At 60.0% G+C, this 18,449-nt stretch overlaps 4 protein-coding genes across 5 annotated transcripts; 2 read left to right on the forward strand and 2 right to left on the reverse strand.

Annotated features, from left to right (window-relative positions):
* Positions 1 to 232: 232 nt before the first annotated feature.
* Positions 233 to 5,726, reverse strand: BTBD19 (BTB domain containing 19). Its single transcript, XM_065745833.1, is given in 9 exon segments — positions 233 to 424; positions 509 to 634; positions 714 to 860; positions 1,073 to 1,141; positions 2,391 to 2,450; positions 3,622 to 3,675; positions 4,217 to 4,442; positions 5,348 to 5,441; positions 5,444 to 5,726. Coding segments are annotated over 9 exon segments (1,146 nt in total). The 5' UTR covers positions 5,622 to 5,726.
* Positions 5,727 to 6,363: 637 nt separating this feature from the next.
* Positions 6,364 to 7,116, forward strand: DYNLT4 (dynein light chain Tctex-type 4). Its single transcript, XM_065740167.1, has one exon. The coding sequence runs from the start codon at positions 6,396 to 6,398 to the stop codon at positions 7,071 to 7,073; it is 678 nt and encodes a 225-aa protein (XP_065596239.1). The 5' UTR covers positions 6,364 to 6,395; the 3' UTR covers positions 7,074 to 7,116.
* Positions 7,117 to 7,818: 702 nt separating this feature from the next.
* PLK3 (polo like kinase 3) lies at positions 7,819 to 13,981 on the reverse strand. The gene is made up of 15 exons (XM_065739838.1): positions 13,729 to 13,981; positions 13,066 to 13,173; positions 12,872 to 12,988; positions 12,391 to 12,520; positions 12,223 to 12,310; positions 11,739 to 11,834; positions 11,019 to 11,214; positions 10,559 to 10,685; positions 10,094 to 10,203; positions 9,898 to 10,015; positions 9,717 to 9,800; positions 9,436 to 9,598; positions 9,206 to 9,335; positions 8,913 to 9,023; positions 7,819 to 8,609 (listed from the first exon to the last, which is right to left on the reverse strand). Exons 1-15 carry the CDS (start codon positions 13,888 to 13,890, stop codon positions 8,415 to 8,417), a joined length of 1,935 nt encoding a protein of 644 aa, XP_065595910.1. The 5' UTR covers positions 13,891 to 13,981; the 3' UTR covers positions 7,819 to 8,414.
* A 1,833-nt stretch (positions 13,982 to 15,814) lies between these two features.
* LOC136054873 (immunoglobulin superfamily containing leucine-rich repeat protein-like) lies at positions 15,815 to 18,132 on the forward strand. 2 transcript variants are annotated; one of them, XM_065746351.1, is made up of 2 exons: positions 15,815 to 15,875; positions 16,469 to 18,132. In XM_065746351.1, the coding sequence occupies exons 1-2, from the start codon at positions 15,833 to 15,835 to the stop codon at positions 17,608 to 17,610; spliced, it is 1,185 nt and encodes a 394-aa protein (XP_065602423.1). In that variant the 5' UTR covers positions 15,815 to 15,832; the 3' UTR covers positions 17,611 to 18,132. The 2 variants fall into 2 exon arrangements, with proteins under 2 accessions (XP_065602423.1, XP_065602432.1); XM_065746360.1 differs by lacking the exon at positions 15,815 to 15,875 and adding an exon at positions 16,283 to 16,315.
* Positions 18,133 to 18,449: the final 317 nt, after the last annotated feature.

Consider the following 18,449-nt stretch of genomic DNA (forward strand, 5'->3'; position numbering starts at 1 on the left):
CAGCCCTGCTGCCAGCGGAGGGCAGCACTGCCCCAGGGAAGCATGGGACCTGGCTGGGAGAAGGCTGAGGCGTGGGGGGCGGGGGGGGGGGGGGGGGGGGGGGGGGGGGGGGAGGTGTTCATCCTATGGCCCCATCCCATCCTTGGGCTGCGCCGGGATGATCCTCCGATCCTGCCTGAAATCCGTGAAGTGGGGAAAAGCGCTTTATTGCTGCTCCAGGAGTACCCAGCACCTAGCAGGGGGCACTGCCACCCGCGGGCAGGGGGGGGACAGGAGAGAGGCACACCCCTACTTGCTGTGTGGGGTCCAGGTGGCGGTGGTGGCTGCGTGGCCGTGTGCCGTGCCGGGGCCGACAGAGGTGGGAGGGCACCCCACTTCCACGCCGCAGCGCGTGGGCCCGCCAGGCTGCTGCAATGCTATCCACCTGCCAGGACCGAGACATCAGTGTGGGTACCCCAAAGCAGACCCGTGACAGCTCCAGGAAGCACCGGGGCACCCCACAACTCACTGGGATGAGCAGATCACGCTGGTTTTGGCTCTCCAGCGTTGCCAGCTCGTTGGGTGCCAGCAAGGGCAGGCGCAGCTCCTGCACGGGCAGAGCTGCCACCTCAGGCACCGGGCGCTCCAAGACGGCCTGAGAGACATGAGGGATGGGTGGATGGGGCAGACAGCAGGGGGTCCTGGGGGGCACCACCCCACCGTGCTGCACTCACCGAGCTGACATGTGCCCACTCCCGCACGGCTTGCACCAGGTCCAGCTCATCCGCAGCCAGCTGGTCGCTGCGCAGCACGCGTGCCAGCACCGTGTCGGAGAGCTCATGGAAGCCCCGTGTGGTGCACCACTGCCTGCGAGTGCACTGCTTAAACCAGCACACACCTACAGCCCTCTCACCAGCCTTACCCCGCCCCCCAGGACCCCCCCCCAGGTCATCTCCCCACCCTGGCTTCCAGCATCTTCTCCCCCCAAAAATCACATTTCTTCCCCGGCTCCAGCCCCACCGTTCTCATGGCCCCACTCCCCTGGCCCCGTGCCGTGTCCCCATCTGCTCTCTGTTTCTCCCTGTAGCCATACCATGGTGTAGCTCTCAATGAATGCCAGGCAATGCTGCTGGAGGTCTGCCTGCCCGTAGGTCACCGCAGCCTGTGGGACAACAGGGACACTTTTGAGGCCCCTCCAGGGCAGGAGGGACAACTCCCAGAGCCCTGCATAGAGTTCTTCCCACACTCCCAGCCCTGAGGTGCTCTCAGGGACCCAGGTAAGGAGAGCAGCCCCGTACAGGGTACCAGCACATGGGGTCAGGGCACCAAGTCCTAGCCAGCCCATAGCAAAGGGTTTGGTGGCTCCATCCAGCTCCAGTTACAAGCAGAAACACCCGAGCTCCCACAGCCATTCAGGGACACCACCAGCTGCCGGGTGGACATGAAGTTACCTATCTTCCTCTTTTCTCACCTGGGCACAAGGTTGGCACGCAGCCCTCTGAGGTACCACCACACAGCCTGCCCTGTAGCCACCAATCTCTGCTGCACCAGGATCTGGGGGGACTTTCATCCTCCTCCAGGGCACGGCTCATCCCTAGGCTGCCTCTGCCCATTGTTGTGCCCTTCTCAGGTCACCATAACATGTCCTTGGGTCCCCTTGCAGTGGCAGCCCACGCACGTGGGGTACATGGGATATGGCAGCATTGCCTCCCCCTCCGCCTTGACAGGGCCCGGAGCTCATGTAAGCCAGTAGAGCAGAGCGAGATGTTTACTTCAGGTTTGTTTTGTTCTGGGGTTTGGGGGTTTTCTGATTCTTTCCTCTGAGCCCAATTTAGCTCTGTTTACGCCACGGTGGTCAGGTACCACGTGGGATGGGAGCTTCTGCTCACCAGGGCCAGCATCTCACCCAGGGGCATTGCTTTGCTCGTGGCTGTGCAGTCATTTCTGGGTGCATGGGGTAGATCATCTCCCACACTTGCTGTAGGAATGTGAGGCAGCAGCCCCACCCAAGCAGTCATGGGGTCCCCCAACTACTTCTGGGTGCCTCGAATCTCAGTTTTTGTAAACAGCCCCAAAATCCATGCTGGGGAATTCTTTTTGGCCCTGTGCAGGGGAACATGGTCCTGGGGACATTGCCCTGAGGGGCTGTGGTGTCCCACACTGGTGTGACGTATCAAAGGGTCAGGGCAGCTGCTGGGAGGGAGGGAAGGGAAATCCTGCCCTGTCAGCCAGTTCAGTCCCCAAAATAGCAGAGTTATTTTTACCCTCTGTGACTCTCCTTAGGATGTTTTCACTGGTTTTTCCCCAGCGTCCCAGGGTGGCCCTCACCCTGCAGGTGGCCCATAGCCCACGTGAGGGTCCCAAGCACTGTCCACAGTGACACTGCCACATCAGAGCCAGGTGCCACTTACCTGCAAGGCCTCACAGACCTGCTCCACGCTTAGCGTGTCCTTGATGAACTCCACACAGAGCTGCGAGATGAATGGGAGAGAGTAAGTGGGGAAAGCAGGGGACCCCACCACCATCCCCAGGATGCTCAGTATCCCCTGAGCTCCCCTGGACACAGGACATTGGACATGGGGTGGAGGTGCCTCCAGCCCCATGGGGTTTTGTAATGTGTGCACTGTGAGAGCCTACAGCGGTCAAACCCCAGCCATCCTCATATCCTGGGGAGGATCACCCAACCCTGGCTGTGGTCACTGCCATGGGAATACTGTCAATGCCAGCTGCAGATGTTGGGTGACCCTGCAGCCCAAATGCAGATGGGACACAGCCAGACGGGCTCCCTCCTGCCCACCCCAGGCTGTCTTCCACATAGAGATGTAAGCCATGCAGGGACACAGAAGAAGGTCAGGACCCTGGGAAACCCAAAGTGATGCATGGGGGAGGGGCTGTCCGTTGGAGCAGAAGGGCCCTGAGTCATCCATGGGAACGAAGGAGGTGAGGTCACACACGGGGACAGAGCCAGGGGCTTCCCCGGCCGTCACTTGGTCACTTGATCCCCCCCTTTACACACACCTACTGAAGAAGGCGATTGCTCTGGGGGTGCCCTTGCTGGACGGTGCAGCTCTACACCTCACACCACTGCCCACCTGGTGCCGTGGCTGGGGTCTTGCTGAGCATGTCCTCACGAGATGTGGGGCTGCTCTGGCAGCTCTCACATCCTCAGCGAGCTCCATCCTCACTGTGCTGCCAAGGGAGGGGAAGTCCGGGCACGAGGTGCAGGTCACGAGACAGGCTCAGCCGTAATTCAGGAATGGCTCTGGTGTCGTGTCCCAGCTGCCCCATGAGCTCCCTCCCCCTTGTCCTGCTGCCCATCCATCCACCTGACTGCATCCCTAATGGAGCCCACCAGATCCCACTGCTCCATTTTGCTTCCTGCTGCTTCTGCAAGCCCCCCCAGCCCACAGAAGCCCCAGAGGGTGCCCAGTGCTCCCTAGAGTGGGACTTTCCCAACAGCATCCTCCTGATACAGCCAGAAGGCAGGCAGGGGCAATGGGGATTTCCTACTGCCCTTTGTGGGGTGGGAGATGCGCGGTCCCATGTCCCAGCATGGGATTTCCCCAGCTCTGGCTGTGCTGGGGTGCTTCTCAGCATAGATACACAGAGGACTCACCACTCCAGGTCTAAGCAGGGTCATACCTTGCACAGGTCCTGCAGGCCATATTCCACTGATGAGGTCAGCACCTCCAGCACCTGTAGCATAATGGAGTCACAGAACATCCCAAGCTGGAAGGGACCCACAAGGATCAGAAGCCAGCTTCTGGCTTCACAGTGGTCACTCAAATCCTATGTCTGAGAGCACTGATAAGTTGCCCCTCGAACTCTGGCAGCATAGGGCCATGCCCACGGCCCTCTGTAGCAGAACTTTTCCCTGATATTTCAGAACATATGCATGTGTAAAATTTGTATGTACGTGCCAGGCATGGCAGCTCAGGGGCCAAAGACATGCATCCCCCTTTGTCCATGAGCTTACACCCAGCTCTCGCATAGGAATGTTAGGGAGGGGGCAGCTGCAAAACAGGGCAAAGGTACATGGAGTTCCCACTCTCTGTTATCCCTGTCCCGCTCTTATGGCTGTCCCAAGGCACCTGGAGGACATGGTGCTCTGAACACCTCACAGTGCCATGCTAAGGCTCCATACACTAATTGCACTGATGGCCATTCCCTCTGTAGGGGCAACGAAGCTCCCCTCCACCCATTAATCCCCCCATGCATCCCCCTGAGCCCCACTCACAATGTGGCTGTTGAGGGTGACGCTGTTGGTGTAGAGGAACTCGATGACAGCTAGGAAGACTTCAGGCTGCACATTGCCCAGGACAAAGGGTCCCTGGGGTGGGACACTCCTCGGGGGGTCCTCGTCGCACATCAGCATCCCCCGGAACGCCTGGCAGCGGCACGCCAGCACGCAGCGGTGTGCAAACACCGGCTGCTGCTCCCGGCCCACCACAAATGTCACATCACTGCTGGGGAGAGGGGACCATGAAGGACAGGGAGGATGTAACCCCAGGGCTGGGGTGGTGGCTTTGCTGGGAAACAGGCACTGCATGGGTTTGTTGTGGGGTATGTGGTCCCACAACCTCCCTGGTCCCTCCAGCCCCATGGTCTTTGTCCACTGCGCTGGCTACAGTCCTGCTGTCCCCTTGTCCCTGTTCTGCTCTTCTCCAGTCCCAGTAGGGTGGTGAGTCTGACCCTCATGGTGACCTGCTGCAGACAAGGACACCTGGCCCACCCCATGTCTGGAGAAATGAGCAGAGCCCTAATGAGTCCTCCATAAATCCAGGAGCAAAGGGACTGTACATATGAACGCCTCCATGGTTACAGTCTATGGGGCAAGGAGGAGGAAATGGGAGGCAGGCTGCAGGCTGCGAGCTGTGGGATGGAGGTTACAAGCCATGGGGTGAAAGATCTGGGTGCAGGAGGAAGGTCGGCAGGAGCAGAGGGCAGATTTCAAGTTGCAGGATGAAAGATACAGGAGGAAGATCAGCAGGTGCACAGTACAGATTTGAGGTTGCAGGATGCGGGCTGGAGGCGGCCATAACCTCTCAGTCACTTCTCTGGTGCTGGGGTTTGAGGGGTTTTCTCTGGGATTTCTCTTCTGGGTGGCCAGCATCTCAGCTGGGATAGGGATTTCCTGCGATAACGCCAGGGTTTCTGCCAGGGACGGCCTGGGGGGGACGGGGACCACACATATTGGCCACACAGCTCTGCTTGAAGCCGGGGTGGAGAAGGAGCAGATGCAGGAGGGGGAACGGCCCAAAAGCCATGCGGAAGCCATGCACATCCCACTGGCTGCCAGGAGCTTGCCAGTAGAAGACTTCGGCATGCTGGAGGGGAAGATGGTGCCCCCCCCGGCCTTCCCCCTCACCTGAACTGGGGGTTGTTGACCAGGGAGCGGAGGGCGGCGGTGAAGGCGGCCGCCTCACCATGCAGCCGGGCCGAGCAGGAGCGGGACATGGGGAGGATGGCGGAGGAGGAAGGCGGGGAAGAGGCAGGCCCGGGGAGGAGGACACAGCGTCACGGCACATTGCTAGGGAAACGAGCAGGAGGGCAGCCAGGCTGGAGGAAAGCATGGGGCCAAGTGAAGGGGGGTGAGGCAAGAGGGGAAGCCCACCCTTGAGCGTGCTCTGCAGCCCTTGCATCTGTGTAGGAAAGTGGTGAATGCATGCAGAACGAAAGGACAGCCAGCCTCCAAGGAGCAGAGTCCAGCTGCCGGCGTGCTTGGCAGCGAGAGCCGGCAGCGAGCTATAAATACCTCTAACAGCAGATAGATACACAGAGGCAGCCTCCGCTTTCCCCAAATAGATCGGCAGTCAGGGCAGACAAAGGCGCATTGATGGGGCGGCCAGGCGTACCAGCTGGGCTGGGCTCCATACAGGGAGAAAACCCCACTCACGTTCCAGCCAGAGCTGCCCCGACACAACGTGGGGTTGGCTGCCCACCTCTGGGTGCCCTGGGAGAAGCAGTGCTTGGAAACGCAGTGTGGGGGAAAAGAAAAAACAAACATCAAACCTTCATTTGTTCTCAGCAGGGCTCACGCAGCTTTTCTCCATCCATTGCATTGGATGCTCACAGTGTGTTTTTGGGGTGGCCAGGAGAAGAAGCCGATGTCACAGGGCACCACGTCTGCAGCGTGGCTGCAGTCCAGGCTGTATCTGGCAGTGAGCTGTGGGGGAAACGGGACAATGGGGCTGTGCAGGCAGCAGGAAACAAAGAGTTACCGTGCCGTGGGGAGTTCCAGCGTCACATAGCAACCCTTCGCGCTCCAGAAGCTCAACAAGCTGCAGCACAGCAGACAGGTGAGTTCTGGGCAGCTGAGGGGTCAAGGGGGAGTAGAGGATTGAGAAAGGCTGGAACAGGGGCTGCTTACCCAGGGCAAAGGTCTCAGAGATGCCTTTTCCCTCCAGACCACCCATATGGTGGAACAGCTATCCCTGGACGGGTCTCCATCCACACAGATGACGGATGCAGATGGCACCAAAGCCCCTCATCCCCGAGCCACCCACCACGGCTCCCACCCCACAGCCCCAGCCCGGGGCTCAGAGGAAGGCAAAGCCCCACAGCCACGCTCCCACCGCAGCTCCACGCTCAGCACCGTGCCAGCCCCCCCAGCCAGCCGCCGCAGCTCCCTGGGGGCAGCCCTGGGGGGCAGGCGGCCCTCTGTGGCACTCCGGCTGCTCCAGAACCGCGTGAGTTTCTCAGGGCTCCCGCTTTTCCAGCCCATTCCAGAGACCCACCTGGAAAACACCTACAGGATGAGGCCAGAGGAAGGCTGCAGGTTCAACGCGGGGCGGGTGCAGCGGGTGCTGGAAGGAACCCTGACCGGAGTGCTGGGGGACACCACCTACAGCCCCGAGGGCAGCGTGGCGCTGGTTCAGAGCCTGGCTGAGCTGCTGCGGGGACGGGCAAAGGAGGTGGTGCCACCCCGCTACAAGCTGGTGTGCCAAGTGCTGCTGGGCCAGCATGCCCAGCAGGGCATGCTGGTGGGCAGCCGGGCACTCTGGGACCCTGAAACTGATAGCTTTGCCTCTGCTTCTTTCTGCAATGCCTCACTCTTTGCTGTGGCCACAGTGCATGGTGTTTACTTTGAGTAGAGATCACCTCCCCCTGACCTGTGCTCCACCTGCAGCCCGACAGGGCTAGGGGAAATAAATAACTTTGCACCAGCCCTGACCCCCACTGCATAGATTTTAGATTTAATGGGGATGCAGTTGGGAGCAAGGCAAGGATACTCTGGTACCCCTGTGTTTGATAGGCACACCACAGCCTCCATGGCCACAGCTTGCAAGAGGAGCCAAGCTGCAGGAAATACAACCCCAAAACTTCTGCTTCTTTGCTCCAGAGGTCAGTACAGGCAGCAGCACAAGAATGTGCCCTGGGAGGACTCTGAGCAGCCCAGCCCCTTTCCCACAGTGCAGGCTGCTCCCAGGAAGAGAAGGCAGCCAGGCAGGAGGTAACAGATCATGTTCAAAGCAAGGCTGTAGAGCAGGATTAAGTCCCTCCTCTTTCCTGGCTTCACTCCCAGCTCACATCCCATTGCATCAGGCAGTGCAGAACACCCCACAGCCCTCAGCTGAGAGTCACTCCCTCTGCTTTCCCCAGAACTGAGACAGAGGATCGCATATCAGCAAGAGGCAGTCTTCCTTCCAGCCCATACCTCAGCATTCAGACCCTCCTACCAGATCTCATCACCTTGCCTCAACCCACCCCTCTCCATCTCCCTGACCTTGACAGCACTTAGGCTCACCAGAAGCAGCGCTGGCTGCTCTGCTCCACAACCTTGAGAAGCCACAAACATTTTATGACCTAAAACTCAACACCAAACAAAAGGATAACAGATTGCCTTTACACAAATAAGGTTTTAATGAGGTAAGTCAGGGACAGGGGAGCTGCACATGGACAGACCAAGAAGAAAATAAATAAATTCCATATAAATAAGATGCATAAATAATCCCAACCTGGCAGAGACTGCCTTGAAACACGAAACTTGTCCTTAGCTTACAGCCAGACAAGGGCCTTGAGGCAAGCCCACAGATCCCTTCCCCCACCCTCTACCAAACCTCAAGTTGTACCAGACAATTCAAAATCGGGGGGCAGCCGGAGCCCAGCTCAGCCCCCTCCCTAGTGTAGGAGTTGTGGAATGGCACAAGCCAACCCAGACAGCCCTGGCAGGACAAGCATTGCCCTACACCCCTGTCAGTCCCTTGGAGGGTGTCTTTCCCACCTTGCAGCACCAAGTCTTGAGCTCATGGGCATGCAGAGGGAAAGACAATGATTGCCCACAGTCAGGGAGCAGCATGGATGTCCAGACCCGCTGCCTGAGCCACATCCACATGTCTTTGATCAGAGTCCAGCTGAGCACCACAACACCTCCCATCCCATGGGAGGGCAAGAAGAGACCCTCTACGTCCTGAAAAGGTCCCCAAAGCCCCACACTAGGCATCAGCCCACTCCTGAAGGAGCTTGAGAATGTATCGGAGGCAGTGCTGGAGCTCAGGCGAGCAGCCCAGCTCCTGGATGCTGCACAGCTTGTAAGTGTAAGAGTTGCGCTCCCAGTTGATGTAGGTGACAAGGCAGGAATGGTCAGGCTTGCTGATGATCACCTTGGTGTGGTCATTGTAGAAGTTCACCTGGGAGACAGGTGGGGCTTGGTTTAGCTCACACTTCCCACAGCACAGCTCCATCCCAGCTCTCACCACACTTCCTGCCTCAACATGCTCCTCCCCCCCCCAGCAGGAATGCACTGATAACGAATCAGCTGACCAAAATGCCATGCCCTCCCGGGGGAACTGGATGAGCTGTGACAGCAGAGCAACATCCTGCACCCACAGACAGGTCTCTATTCTGGCTGTGGTGGTTGAGATCCAACTCAGTGCAGAAGTTCCCTGCTGGCTTCTTCCCAACAGGGGTTGAGGCATCCCCGCTGCACATACCTGGAGAGTACCATTGCTAAAAAGCATGAGTAAGGCCTGGTCAGTCTTCACCCACTGCAAGAGGAGCAGGGCTGGCTGTCCAAGGTCATCTATGCTAGGCAAGTCACCTCCCTTAAAGAGAAAGGTCTGCATAAGACATTGGTCCCACATTGCCACCAGGTGTGTATGGCTAAATCACAGCAAACACCCACTGAGGTCTCTGCTAGCAGGACACAGCCCCCTGGGAGTCCACCTGGCCATAACGACATGGCACAGTTACATCCCAGTGTCCAGCCCTATGTCCCAGCACTCACCTTCATGAGATGCTGCTCCATATAGGATGCGAAGTAACGCAAGACACTCATCTGCCCACGCAGCTGCTCAGGGACAGCAGACACCGGGAATGCAAAGTGCTTGCTGTTGGTAGGGTTGTAATGCACTGTCCTGGCAGAGAGCAGAGCATGAGCTTCAGGGCCACCCAGCACCAAGCCACTTATTTGCACAGTCTCCCCCACCCCCTCCTACCCACAAAGGCAGCACTTACTTGTGGTTGGGGGACAGCATCATGTGCGTGCCGTTGTTGAAGAGGACCCCGATGCTGCGGTTGGAGAGCTGGTAGCCAAAGCCATACTTGTTGGAGTAGTCCACCCACTTGCTCACCCAAACAAACTGTTCATGTCGGGCCAGGGAAGCTGGGTTTCTCTCCGCTGGTAGAGAGAAGCAGAGTGAGCAGAGCTGGCAACCACCCCCAACCCCTGGTCAGGCTGTATTTGGGGTGCCTGAAGCAGCACACATGCCTGCTTCCCACCAGCCCAGCAGGTTTACCTGGGGGCATACAGGAGAGGCAGGTGCGCAGGAGCTGCACAGCAGACTCGATGATGGCTGAGGAGGTGATGCAGTCTTCAAAGGCTGCAGAAGGAAAGATGAAAGGCTGTGAGTCAGCTGGCCCCACTATCAGTTGGGGCAGGGCAGGAAGCCCATGCTGGGACAGGGAGGAGTTGCTCACCCTCACAGCTGCTGGCCATGGTCCCACGGACAGAGGGGGATGTGGACTTGCGGGACGTCTCCTCCACCAGCGTCTCCACAGGGCTGGAGCCAGCACTGCGGCAGGACACAGGGGTGGCCTGGGGGGGGCCTGATGTTAGCACCGTGCTGCTGGCTCCCTCCAGGAGGGGCATGCAGGGACTGGGGGCTGCTCTCACCTCATTCCCCTCCACCGCCTTGCAGCTCATCTGCCGGCAGATGGAGGTCTTCACCAGCCCAGTGACCAGCTTGGAGATGTCATCCTTGTCTTCCAGAGAGCCTTTCTTGACTGAGGAAAGAGCACACCGTGAATGTATCACAGGGAATAGGGACATCTGGGCCACGCCTCCCAACAGCTCAGCCCATGGGGTGAGAATGGTGTCAGGCTGCTGCCTCCTACTTTCAGTTCCCCATTCTCATGGAGCATGGGCTGCCCAGGAGGAACTGCCCCATGGATTGCAGCACAGCATCTGCTCACTGGGTGCATACCCCAGCAGGCCACCAGCACCAGAAGGGCAGGGACAAGCCAGGAGATGCTGACCCTGGGTAGGGGGACATATAAACCCATCCCAAGTCTCTCCAGAGAACAGGACATACATCTCCGTGGGTAAAAGAGTCACCTGGAAGCTCCTAAATGCACTCACCCTTAGGTTTCTTCTTCCTGAAGAGCGTCTTGGTGACTTTAGCAAACAAGCTCTTGGCTGGATTGGGGGCACACAGCTCTGGAACCATCACGCAACTGCTTGGAGGGAGCTTCTCGGGTGTGTAACCCTGCAGGAGCATCATGGCAGAGGGCTGATTTCCATAACCCACATGAAGCAGCTGCCCCAGATTGACCACAGCCCTCCTGACAGCAGCTTGCATTTCCAACCAGCCTTGGCTCCAAGCCTGGCACTGAGTATCAGCCCTATGGGATATCCTATGGGATAAGGCAGCAGGGAGCACAGCAGATCCCTCAAATCCTCTGCTGGCATTCAGGCAGCACTGCAGCTGCTTTCTTTCTTAGAAGGCACCCAAGGACATCACCCCACACCCCATGCCAGCCCAGAGCCAAAGCTTCACCCCACCCAGAGCAGGGTGGCAGGAGAACACCTCCATGCTCACCTTGAAGAACTCATGGTCCAAGATCTCATCGAGGGTGAGGCGGTCCTGCGGGTTACGCTTGAGGATGCCAGCAATGAGGTGCCTGGCAGGCAGCGAGAGGAAGGTGGGCAGGATGTAGTCCACTTGCTTGATGTACCTATAGGTCTCCTTCAGGTCCAGCGTCTCAAAGGGAGGGTTCCCACACAGCAAGGTGTACCTGGGAGGGGACACACGTGCCACTGTCATCCTCCCCTTGGGTTTGTGACTCAGCAGCACTCTGGAGCAAGGAAATTGCCGGTGTTCAGCTGCCACACCTGCCTGGGAGCACCACTTTCAGCCCGGGCACATCCGGCCATGCTTCCTCCTAGCAACTGTTTGGGGCAACAGGCAAGGAACATGGGGGTTGGGGACAGCTCTGCTGCCCTGCCATAGGAAGCTGTGCAGGAAGCCTGCAGGCCGCAAGGGGCTCAAGTCACTGAGGTGATCGTTCCCCATACAAACAAGCCAGCAGCTGCCACCAACCACCAATACTTTCCGTTGTTTATGACACTCAGAATGTGACAAATATCCTGCAGTAGAGCTCAGCACAGCACAGCTTGCTGCCTGCAGCTCACAGCCTCCCAGTACTACCCCAAAGCAGGGTCCTCTCCTTCCTCTGCCTTTTGAGAGGAGGCAAAAGGCCACGGGACTTCCTCTTTTGGGCATCCCAGAGCCCTGTCTGCCCCCTCCCCACACACTTACATGACACAGCCCAGCGACCACACGTCCGACTCGGGGCCATGCCCCTGCCTCAACAGCACTTCAGGGGCCAGGTAGTTTGGGGTCCCACATATCGTCCTGTGGGCAGACACTGGGTCAAGAGCATGTTCTTATCCTCCCAATTCCCTGAGTGAGAGATCCAGATGGCAGCCCGTTTCCAACCCCCCACCCCCAACTTCAAGCTCCCCCCAGCTCCCAGGGCTTAGCAGCAGCTGCTCCCAGCAAGCTGCTGGGAATAACTTGTCCTAGACACAGCAAGGAACGGGGGCCTTTGTGTCCCAGCCTGTGCACCCGGCCAGCACAATGGCCATAGCGACTGCATTGTTCTCCCTGCAGGCTGCAGGCATGCTCCCGAGGAGCCACAAAGCCTCCAGCCCCCTCTCCTTGTGTGCAGCTGGGGCCCTGAGGCCACTCTCACCCCATAGCCCAGGAAGCCATAGGAAGATGACAGAAGCCCCAGACTTACTTTTTCTTCTGGTCAGAGGCATCCTGGTATGCAGCCAGTCCAAAGTCCCCCACTTTCAGCTCCATGTTCTCGTTAATGAAGAAGTTGCCTGCAAGACAAAGGGCAACACATCACTGCCAGTCCCTCTGGGGCAGCCCCACACCACTCCATTCCAGTTGTGCCACTTACCCAACTTGAGGTCCCGGTGCAAGATGCCCTTGAGGTGGAGGTATTTGAGGCCTGAGATTATTTGTTTGAGGTAATAGCGCACTTCAGGCTCCAGCAGAGTGTGGCGGGCCTTCCAGATGTGGGCCAGTGACTGTGGGGGGGAAAGAAGGCAGCATGGTGATGGGGGTAGGGGCACAGAGAGCAGACAGGGGCAGTTCTTCCAGGAATTGCACAAAATCATTGTGCTGGGATCACTGCACTCCTTGCAAGGTTGAAGCTGCTCAGCAGCACCAGGGGAACCCCTGGATTCATGGGGGCCACAGTGGGGCTCCGGGCTACCAACAGGCAGTTTAAGAACTTGCAACCCGTAGCGTCCTCAGTGCCATACAGAAACACACAGTGAGACAGGCAGGGCTGGCTCAGGCAGGTGATGGGAGTGGGGAAACAGAGCACAAATATGGCACCTCAGGACCCAGAGCACGGGGGCTGCCCCAGCCCTCACCTTGCGACTGCAGTGCTCCAGGAAGATGTAGATGCTCTCTGCATCCTCAAAATAGTGGGAGAACTTGACGATGTGCTTGTGGTGCAGGTCACGGTGCAGCTCGATCTCATTGGTGATCTGGAAGGAAGCAGGGGATGTGAGCAATGCAGGGCACCCTGGCACACCCCCAGGTCCCTGCTGGCACCGACACCCACCTTCTCCCGCTGGTGGGGTTTAGCCACCCGGCTGTGAGGGATGACCTTCACAGCATAGGTTTTGTTGCTGGAGAGGTCCGTCATCTCGTAGCATCGTGCAAAGCCACCCTGCAGGAGGAAAGGAGCACAAGGACGGGTGAGAGGCAGCCTTCCTCCTCCTCGCTGCTGGGTCACCCACTAAGGTGGGAACTGCGATGCTCTCATATTGGAATTTTCTCAACTCAGTTCCTGTAAAACGCCCGCGGTGTTTGCGCTCCCATCGCCGCCGAGCTCCGGAGTCTTTCCCGATGAGGGCTCACCCTGGGGAGCGGAGGCTACCGAGAGCAGCACGCCGGAGACAGGTTTTTCCTGCCGTGATGTCAGCCCCGAATCTGCACACTCAGCTGCCGGGCCGGGAACAGACAGCCGCCTCCCACACACGGCTCGCAGCGGGAGGAAAAGTTGCGTGTGCCGCAGCGGCCCGGGGAAGCGGGGTGGGAACCGGCGGCCCACGCACGGCCCCGCGGGGCGACCCGAAACCGATGCGCTCCGCGATAGACGGGCGGGGAGCGGCCCGGCCGATGGAGGGCCCTCGCTCAGCCCTCTCTTTCCAATCCGGGCGGCGGCTCCCGGTTCCCGACCGCATAGAATCGCGACGCATGGCCCCACAACCCCCACCCCTACCTTTCCCAGCAGGCGGCCCTTGCAGTAGGAGCGGCCGGAGAGCGGGTCGGTGACGATGCGGGTGGGCTCGGCCGGGCGGAGCGGCGGCGGCGCCGGGGTGGGAGCGGGCTGCGCGGGGAGGCAGGCGGCGAGGAGCGGGGGGAAGAGGCCGGCGTGCTCCATGGTGCGGCTCCGGGGCTGCCCCTCCGCCACTGCCGCACCCCGTACACGTGGCCCCGCCGCCACCGCGCGCTGTCGTTGCCGCTCCGGGGATCCCGCCCGGTTTTATCAATGAGTGCTTACGTCATCCACCGGCCACGCCCCCTCCGCCCGGCCACGCCCCCTCCGCCCGGCCACGCCCCCGCCGTGTTCTTAAAGGGACGGTGGGGGGATATTGCGGGGTTCGCGGAGCTCCGTCCCCACGTGCGTCCGGGTGGGATTATAGAGCCGTGTGTTGGCTAAGGGTCTTGACCTCTTGGATTCAGCCCGCAGAGCCCCTCACGCTGTCCCGTGAGTTAGAAGAGGGGCCACAGCCCACCCAGTGTAGGGCAATGGAGACACAGGTAACAGTGGTAGGAGGCAGTGGGCTGAGCAGCAACACTGTACCTTAGGTACGCACCGTACTGGTATGCTTTACCCTGGCCCTTTATTCCTAGTGGTCTTCAGACTGTCCCCTGTGACTGCACACAGTGGCCAATCCAGGATGGGGGACACCCATCCTCACCCCCCAGAAGTAAGGCACTGTGGGCCAGAGTTTGGCAGCAATGACCCCATGCACACTGGTGACTGTTGGGGCAGTGTGTCACTGAGATGCTATTCTGTAATGGCCCTGAGGAGGACACATCCCTGTGTCACCCAGAATAGGCCAAGGAAGAATGTGGGGCAGCAGGAGTGGCCAGAAACCTGTGTACCCTCCATCCTGGGTCAGCAGTGTTGCAAAAGCCCCTGTAAAACTGATTCCACTGCCCTCCCCCTGCTCAGGGGGACTGTGTGTGTGTCCTTCATGCTGTGCCTCAGTTTCCCATCTGCTCCCTCAAGGCAGCTCAGGATTCCACTCACTGATGCTGTTGTGCTTCCAAACAAGCCAAGGATTTGGCACGGACTCCTCTCCACATCCAGTGCCCTACATCCTTCAGGGTGCTGCAGGCAGGCTGAGAAAACCTGCTTTTTGGGGGGAGAGCTGAAGGGATCTGGATCTGTGCACTTTTCTCTCTTTCAACCTTTTGCAGAGGAAACACGTGCCCACACTCTGCGTGGCAGAAAACACGGGTTCTCCCTTTGGGGAAACAGATGGTTTCCACCAGGGCCCCAGGGCTCCCTGTGTGCGGTGGCGTCATGGGGCACCTCTGGTTTTCTGACGGAGGCCCCAGCATGGGGCTCCCCACGCAGAGCCTTTGGCGGCTGCATTGGGGCGGGGACAGCTGGGGGTGCAGGGAGGCCCCAGGGCCCCGAAGGGAGCAAACATGGGGTCTCATGCTGAGAACAACAGCTCCAGGTAGGCTCAGGGACAAGAGTGGGTATCCATGACCCCCCATATCCTCTCACCCCCGCACCATGGGATGGACAGATCTCGAGCTCGAGGGAAGTACCCTGGAAGAGGGGAGCTGCCCAGGGCGTGTGACCCTCTCAGGAGTAGGGCTTTCCCCCCTCCCTTGTCCCTCTCACCCTACAGACCATGGGGCTGCAGCTGCTGAGTAGGAAGGGGAGGTGATGGAGCAGAGGAAGGAAACAGGGTGAGCTGTTGGGGGTGTGCAGAGGGGAAGCTGCAAATCCTTCCGGCAGGGAGATGTAAAAGGACCCAGATTCCTCCAGATTAAAGAAGCACTTGGATTTGAGGTTTACAAAATGTGGCCCAGACTGGGCTGAGGAGCAGCACCCTCTTCCCCCCCGGGCTTCAGCAGTGTTGTGCCAAGTGCCTCAGTTTCCCCAGCTCCTCGGGGCTCTGAGCACACGCGCATTTTGGGGTATGGAATCCCCTCCCCAGCACTGCTTTTCCTGTGGGTTGTGCTGCTGTGTCCGAGCCTGGCACCTCCTTCCCGTCCCGGGAGCTGTGAGGGGTGGAAGGAAATCAATCATAAGGAGCCCTGTGCCAGAAGGGTGTCCCTTCGGTCCCCGACCCACGAACATGTCCACCCGCAGCGGGGCTGGGGGCTGCACCCCACGCGCAGGTGGGCACCACATGGTCCGGGTCCTCTCCAGTTCCCTGGGAGAGAGGGATTGGGCTGAGCCCAGAGTCTCGCAGGGACTGAGGGTATGGAAGGGGCTGGTGGGGCACACGGCCCGTGGGGACGGGGCGAGGTTGGAAACGGGTCTGCAGAAGGGATGGATGGGGTGTTTGGGTATGGGATTATTGGAGTGGGCGGGAGAGTGGATGGGATGCAAGGGGCGGGGAGGGTGGCACGGCGCTACGGGAGGGCTCGCAGCGCGTAGGAGCCCGGAGAGGGGACGGAGCGGAGGGGCCGAAGGCAGAGCACGGCTGGGCCTGGCCCGGGAGCGGTCGGGTTCCGGCAGGGCCCCCCCCCTCCCGCGGCGAGGCGGAGCCGGGCAGCGGCGGTGCGGCATCGGGGAGCGAGGAGCGGCCCCGGGAGCATGGGGCGGGCGGCCGCAGGTGAGGGCGGCGGCTGCGGGGCGGAGGGACCGCGTACCGGGAGGGAGCAGCGCTGCGGGGCGGGGGTGTGCGTACAGAATGCGGGGACGGGAGGAGGGACCGCACCCCGCGCTGGTCCCGCAGTAGGCGCCCATCTCCTGTGCCCTCCCGCAGGCGCCGTGCCCCTGTTATGGGGCGGCCTCCTGTTCGCTGCCGGCCTCGCCCTAGAGCCGGCACCGGAGAGCTGCGACTGCACCCGCCCCGTCGACTTCCAGACGTTCCACTCCACTCCGCTCGCTGAGAGCTGCTGCCTCAACTTCACCGGCTCCAATGTCACCCACCTGGACTGGGGAGCTCTGGTGGCGGTGCCGGGGCTGCGCCGGCTCGACCTCTCACACTGCGGTATCACAGCCATCAGCAATGCCCAGGGAGTCCCCCCGGCTTTGGAGGTCTTGCACTTAAGTCACAATCTGTTGGAGAGCCTTCCCGGAGGCTTTCTGGAAGATGCCCCTAATTTGAAGGTCCTCTATCTGGATGGGAACCAGCTCCAGGAGCTGCCCACATCCTTCCTGAAAGCCTCCACCCAGCTTCAGGAGCTCCACCTGGGGTTCAACGCGCTGACCTCCCTCCCCCCCAGCCTCCTGCATCCATCCCTGCTGCATCTGCAGCTCTCCAACAACAGCTGGGAGTGCAGCTGTGCTCTGCTGGGCATCCTGCAGGGCATCCCCAACCTGTCCGCCCCGCTCACCTGCCATACACCGGAGCAGCACCGTGGTGCAGAGCTGCAGAGCATCCCACGGGATGAGCTCTGCCAGCAGCACAGCCTCACCGCTCTCTTCATCTGCTTGCCTCCCCTCCTCATCCTCACAGTCATTGCCTGCTGCTTCTGCAAGAGGAAGAGGAAAACCAACTACAGCCTTAGGAGCAGCCACACCGCCCCAGTGGAGAGGGGCAATGTGCCCGTATGTCCTGAGCCGCACCGCTACGTCCCCTATGAGCCAACCACTGCCCCTTCCAAGAGCGAGGGGAACGTGCTGCGGGGCAGCCGGGTGCTGCTGCAGCCCCCCGAGGAGAGCAGCAGGGACCTCTACGAGGAGGTGGAGATCCAGGTGGGATCCCATGTGCCAACCCACAATGGGCGGCGGGACAGCCCTGAGACAGAGGGGGACACAGTGAGTGTCACCGATGTGCTGAAGGACTCTGCTGATCGGGAGAAGATGTACATGAACCAGTCCACCGACTATTACAACCTGGTGCCAGGCATCGAGCTGGAGGACTCGGACAACCTGGAGTATGAGAACATTGAGCTGCACTGATGGGTGGCCGGGCTGGGATTTGGGATCTGGCTGGGACATACTGGTGGCTGTGGATAGGGGGTGCACAGACCTATCTACCATTTCTTGCACTGGCTGTTTGCAGAGGTGCACCCCCAGACTGTCACCCGTTCTGCTGCACTCCCCCAAATGTGCCTCATGCTTGCACTGGGTAGGGCACAGGGGGTTTGCTGTGGGCTGATGGTGTACAGGGACACCAGGCACCCAGGGAGAGGATGTGGAGCTGTCCCATCTGTACCTCTCTGCAGCCAGCTGCATCCAGCACCAACCTGCTTCTCCCCAGCCCACAGATAATGGAGCCAGGGGACAAGAAATGAAGTCTCCCTTGGGGGTCCCCCATGGGCAGCCTGGAGCAGCCCTGCCTGATCCCTCAGCACACCCCGCTGTGCCCACTGCATTGCCCACATGCACACACACACACGTATGAGCACCAGGCACAGGTGGGCTCATGGGATGCAACCTTCCCTCCCTTGGAGCAGCCAATGCAAAATAAATCACTGTACTCCTGGCAGTACGGCTGCACCCTGTCTCTTGATTTGGGGCAGCGGGTGCTGACCTGTGGGACCGAGCCCGTGATTTACAGCCCACTGGTGGAAGCTGCAGGTACGGAGCTCAGGTCAGGAGGGGCTGAGGGGGGCTGTAAATTATCTCCATTATCTCCACTCACGGGTGTCCCAGCCCTGCTGCAGCCTCGCGTCCTATACCCGTGCTACAGCAGCACGAGAAGGGCAGGGGGCAGCAGGGGGATGTACGAGGGGCATTTCTTGCACTGGAAGCCCCCGGCTCCATGGTCGAAGCCGTCGCAGGCTGAGCTGGGCCCT

The sequence above is a fragment of the Cyrtonyx montezumae genome, unplaced genomic scaffold (genome assembly GCF_038088225.1).
Source record: "Cyrtonyx montezumae isolate F1298 unplaced genomic scaffold, pur_monq_1.0 scaffold_1, whole genome shotgun sequence".
NCBI classification, from domain to species: domain Eukaryota; kingdom Metazoa; phylum Chordata; class Aves; order Galliformes; family Odontophoridae; genus Cyrtonyx; species Cyrtonyx montezumae.

Coding starts and splice junctions, on each gene's coding strand:
- DYNLT4 (XM_065740167.1), top strand. CDS start 6,396: ATGGTGGAACAGCTATCCCTGGACGGGTCTCCATCCACACAGATGACG.
- PLK3 (XM_065739838.1), bottom strand. CDS start 13,890: ATGGAGCACGCCGGCCTCTTCCCCCCGCTCCTCGCCGCCTGCCTCCCC. Junction 13,174..13,728: donor AGGGCCGCCTGCTGGGAAAG/GTAGGGGTGGGG, acceptor TTCCTCCTGCAG/GGTGGCTTTGCACGATGCTA. Junction 12,311..12,390: donor GCACCGGGACCTCAAGTTGG/GTAAGTGGCACA, acceptor TTTGTCTTGCAG/GCAACTTCTTCATTAACGAG.
- LOC136054873 (XM_065746351.1), top strand. CDS start 15,833: ATGTCCACCCGCAGCGGGGCTGGGGGCTGCACCCCACGCGCAG. Junction 15,876..16,468: donor GGGCTGCACCCCACGCGCAG/GTGGGCACCACA, acceptor GCCCTCCCGCAG/GCGCCGTGCCCCTGTTATGG.